The 5000-nt window shown below is 46.6% G+C and overlaps 1 protein-coding gene across 1 annotated transcript; it reads left to right on the top strand.

The window, feature by feature from the left end:
• Nucleotides 1–3490: 3490 nt before the first annotated feature.
• N7455_009261 (zinc-binding alcohol dehydrogenase family protein) lies at nucleotides 3491–4784 on the top strand (the record flags this gene model as incomplete). Its single annotated transcript, XM_065606155.1, has 2 exons — nucleotides 3491–3767; nucleotides 3853–4784. The coding sequence occupies 2 exons, from the start codon at nucleotides 3491–3493 to the stop codon at nucleotides 4782–4784; spliced, it is 1209 nt and encodes a 402-aa protein (XP_065460620.1).
• Nucleotides 4785–5000: the final 216 nt, after the last annotated feature.

Genomic DNA, 5000 nt, shown 5'->3' with positions numbered 1-5000 from the left:
ATATATGAATCACTACATTTGAAATACATTTTACGAAAGTAAACTTATTTACTGCGGGTATTATGAATACTCACTTATACTGGTCAATATTTATATCTAGCATTGGAAACGTCTCGTTCGATCACAACATCAAAAACCATTGTTCACTAGTCTCAACGCATAACTTACAAATCTAACGCGAGTGATCATGTGAGAATGATTCTCCACCTACCAAGGGATTTTATAACTTTGCTGAACTATAGGCTAGGTCTTAGTTGGGTAAGACTTCTCATCTTTTAACTGAATCGCTACGAGGTTTACAATCTTGAGATTCTATAAATAATTACGACTGATTGACTGTTTCCATTGTGGCTTCACTCATTGGCTAACATTCTTCAGCATTACACTCAATTCTCCGATGTGATCCGTTCACAGCTCTTTTTTCCCGTCCTCTTTCCCCAATCGTTTCAGGGCTGATGAGCGCACTACGCAGTTGTATTGTTATTGGGGAAATGCAGATCACAATAGGGTGATAGAGATACAGGTTTCTACTTTAAGAGTGGTGCATATCATGGTGGTAGCGGTGTGAAAAGTCACTGGCCATCGTAACATTGACAGAAGACGCCGTTGTACCGAGACCTGCAGGAAACACTGTGTCAGGCTGTTTTCAACACATGGTCCAGAAATTTAGTTGACCAGAGAAACAACAAAGCTATCCTAGCAATGCTGATAAGGTTGGCAGCTGGATGGCCTTTGGCAGGGTTGCTAAACTGTTAGCACCGTTTCTTGGCTTTATTGTGGTCATTTACCCCTTCAGGAGTTTCATCGATGCCGTTCCCGCTCCGGGTCTACTGACTAAGATAAAACCCAACCTGTGGGTCGGGGTATATCCCACTGGTTAGGTTCTGTACGTGCGTGTTTGGCTAGGTCGATATTCAGAGCTCGTAAAGCCTACTGAGAACGGTTTATTCTCCCAAACCCACTGTGCTACCACGCCTCCATATACAACCATTCCAAGCATGCATCTCTACCACGTAGGTTCTCCTCGTCGAGCTTGCGACCGATGTCACCGCCAGAAGCAGGGATGTCGCCGGACGGATGATAACCAAGGCGGCTGCATGCGCTGTCAGCGAGCCGGTGTGGATTGCATCTCCAGTGCCATTAGACCCCGTCCACCCCAACGAGCGACAAGTTTTAAAAGTTCTAGCTTGACTACGCCTGAACCTGCATCGCAGGGTACTAGCAAAGATTGGCAAATCCTATGCAACTTCTACTCGGCGATGCAATCAGCTAATCTTGGTCAGTGGCCACTAGGGCTGATTCAAGTAATCAAACTCCTACCCACTGGAAACGGGGACAGTTGCCGTTCCTAGTCGTGGTTCCCAAAGACCAACGGCGAATTTCAATCCAAGATGATCCTAACTACAACCGATCGACATGGTTGCGAAGCCGCTGGTCAGGCTTGATCAAATTATCTAATGGAAGTGCGTCATCCACTAGTGCGTTATACTCGAGGGGATCGATTTGATGATGTCAAATCAAGCCTTCAACGGACTGCCCATACTGTTCGTAATATGTTTTATGCAACCGAACAGCATCGTCCCTTGTTGAAGTCTTTTTTCGAAGTAGTCGTCAATAAGTTCAGAGAGCTTTCCCTATACATTGGCACCTGTTGTCCGGTAACTTTCGGAAACTCGTGGGATGTTTAACCAAGTGATTTTACTTCTGGGATACAAACAGTTCTCTATGTCACTGTGAGATCTGATGTTAGCGCATGTATGAGAAGGATTAATCAAATGACCTTCATAAAAGACTCACAAGAAAAGGACCAGCTTAGTAGGCGAATGCGCAACCTCGGGTTGCATGTTGAGCAATTTTGGCTGAGTCGGGCGCAAATTTGAGTCAAAGAAATTTTCTGCAGCTTTCGGCTTGTTTGTTAACATACTATTCGGCATTAAAGCTATCTAGGCCAGTTAATCACGCAATTTGCAAAGTGGAGCCCTATTGACTCTTCCTCCTCTTTGCAACTTATTTTACTTTTTAAGTGGCCTATTGCGCCCGGCTCACGAATCCTTTGTGAAAAATCGAAAATATAACAACCCCAATAATTGGGTGAATGGGCCACGGGAAAGACAACTTGAGGCCACTTATAGCAAAATTGAATAGTCACTAGAGTTCAGAATAGCTAGCATTTTTGAGGTGCTTATTAGCAAAGAAATAAATCCAGAACAATAAGTACTCATTGTAGAATCTAGATAAATCTCTTAAGCGCTTCAACCGATGGATCGCTGATGCTTTCCGAAATGAGCTCATGCCATAGCCAAAACCACACGGACAGATTAATAATCTAAAATGTCTCAACGTTTTCTAGCGCGGAGCGCTCAGTAATCACACTAAAGATGAGGGATTTTTATCATTTAACTTATGTTTAGTTAAGTAAATAAGCTCGACTTGATGTAAATAGATACCTGGGAGCTCTCAATGAAAGTTATCCCAGCATCGACAAAGAGCTCGGAAGCGTATGTACACCGTTTTTAGTACGTAAATTCTTTTCCGACGTGAATTCTATAGGGTGTGTTGTATTTCCTGTCCCACTTCGTTGTTTATTGGCAGAGCGACGGCAGCTACTGGATATAGATCTGGTTTCCATTTCTCCGTAGCTTTCTCACCAACTTGTACAGTTGGCAGACGAATTCCTGGCCTAACTATTGTCGAGGGTTCCTGAGGGTCAACGCCGCCGCTTTCAAGTATTGATTTGTATTACTAAGTTGGGCACGCTTGATAATACATTATAGAGATGGCAGCATGTCTACCTATATAGACCCTCCACCTTGCATCCCCTTCGATCCTCATCCGTATCCTTCATGGGCACAGCTAGTTCCGTAAGCCAATACCAGTTTATACCTTAAGCCTACTTCTATAGCGGCCTTAAAGACTCTATCCTCGATAGACTGCGACAACGCCCATCAAAGTGGAGACACTTTTAGCGTCGCCAAGGCATATGCGGGCACTCTTGGCAAAGTGGATACTGCCAAAATCCAGTTATGTACGTAAAATAGCCTAATAGGGTAACTTTTGCATTAATTTTGCATAACGGTGGGCGATGGGCGTCAAATTTCACAAGGCCCACGGGCCGTGGACACTTTCTAGTGCCCATGGACGGGTGATGTCGCAGTCTAATCCTCGATAGCTATCTTCAAAATCCTGTTCTCTTAGTAGACCGACACGCGCGTCCGCCCTCTCGAGTAATATAGAAAGTGTCGTATCTGCAGTCCACCTACCTAATCTTCCGTCGCTTCTAGGGGATGGCGGTGCAATGGGAGCCGTTTCTGGCCCCTCGCTCACCGTGTGGCAAATATTACATAATCAATATACTCGCCCGGGCCACTCGTTAACGGATAAAATAGCTTCCTTCCGGAATTGTCGTCTGACAAATCAAGGGCTAGGACTAACCAACAGGATATTTCATTTGGCGTTCCTCATTTCGTCTCAACTTTTAGCTCGTCACGAAATGAAAGCCCTCGTTCTTCACCCGCCAAGCCACAAGGTCTCTTTGTGTGACCTCCCAAGGCCTGAACCAAATGTCGGCGAGGTCCTGGTTCGAGTACATGCCGTGGCGTTGAACCCAATCGATGCGCTATACGCTTTCAAACCCATCGCCACCCAGGAGCAACGCGTCATCGGGACTGACTTCGCTGGGGTCGTCGTGGAGGCTAGTACGGATATCGCTGACACTTCGGATGCGCGAACCAGGCTGGGAGCGCGAGTTGCCGGATTCCTTCAAGGTGGTATGTCTGCTACTTTTACCTTGTCCTCAGTCGTAGCTGACTAGCGGAGCCTGCTCAAGTAACGATCGTCCCGGCGCTTTCGCAGAGTACGTTGTCGTGCCTTACGACCTTATCTGGAATGTACCCGATTGTCTTTCGCTGGAGACAGCTTCGGCGGTCAGTATGTGCGGACTCACAGCTGCTCAAGGAGTTTTCGCTCGTCTTGGCCTACCTTGTCCTTTTGCATCCACGTCAGGTTTCCTTCCTTTCCCGTATAGGGACACTGCATCGCCCATCAACTTTCTCATATATGGCTCCTCAACTTCACTCGGTCTGTATGCAGCACAGCTTGTGCGGCTCTCGTCCATTACTTCTAGTCGAGCCATCCGTTTAATCGGAGTGGCAGGAGCCTCGAATCATAGACTCCTTGGCCAGCCACCATATAATTACGACGTTCTAGTCGATTACCATGACCTGGACTGGCCAGATAAAGTCTGGGAAGCCACAGGAAACGACGGTGTGCAGTACGCTCTCGATTGCATATCTGAAGGTGATACTGTTGAAAACGTCCACTCCACGTTGGGTTCCGAGGGTAAGCTAGCAGTATTCCGTACACCCAGCGGAGGAGGGTACAATGTCTCTAAGCTCCGTATCAAACCCATTTATGGAGCTGTATGGGAAGGTTTGGGTGCTGAAATTGGCTACAACGGTTCGGATCGCCTCCCTTTGGTTCTAGGCACGCTTGCGCATCAACTCTTAATCTCACTGACGATATATTCAGAGGAAATTCTACCTGCCAATGCCGATGCACGGGACTTTGCTGCTAAATTCTTCTCCTTCCTCGGAACTGATGCCAAGGCTGATGAGATAAAGCTCGAACCGAACCCGTTGCGGATTATGCCTGGTGGACTAGAGCGAGTCGTACCAGACGGCTTTACGCTCCTAGGGAAGGATGGAGTGTCATCTAGAATGATGAACGATCGGTTGGAGGAGTACATGCAACCGATCAGTGCTCAGAAAATAGTATACCCAGTCTAGTGAAGCAACACTATCAGAATTCAAGGCATTCTTATCCTTCTGGAAGGTTGCGGAAGTGAGCCAGCTGCGTATTTCAACGGAACATCGATTGTCAAAGGAGATAGGGAAGGATGAGGGCTCATTTTGTTATAGTTTACCCAGACTTACTGCATTCTCCGAATTGACTAGCTTTACCGCGAGAAACTTGAATGGGGGGCTTCTGTGAGTGATTATCAC

Source organism: Penicillium solitum (genome assembly GCF_028829755.1).
Source record: "Penicillium solitum strain IBT 25940 chromosome Unknown utg000006l_segment0_segment0, whole genome shotgun sequence".
NCBI lineage: Eukaryota > Fungi > Ascomycota > Eurotiomycetes > Eurotiales > Aspergillaceae > Penicillium > Penicillium solitum.
Note: the sequence above shows the minus strand (reverse complement) of the source record. Positions and strands in the feature narration are given on the sequence as shown.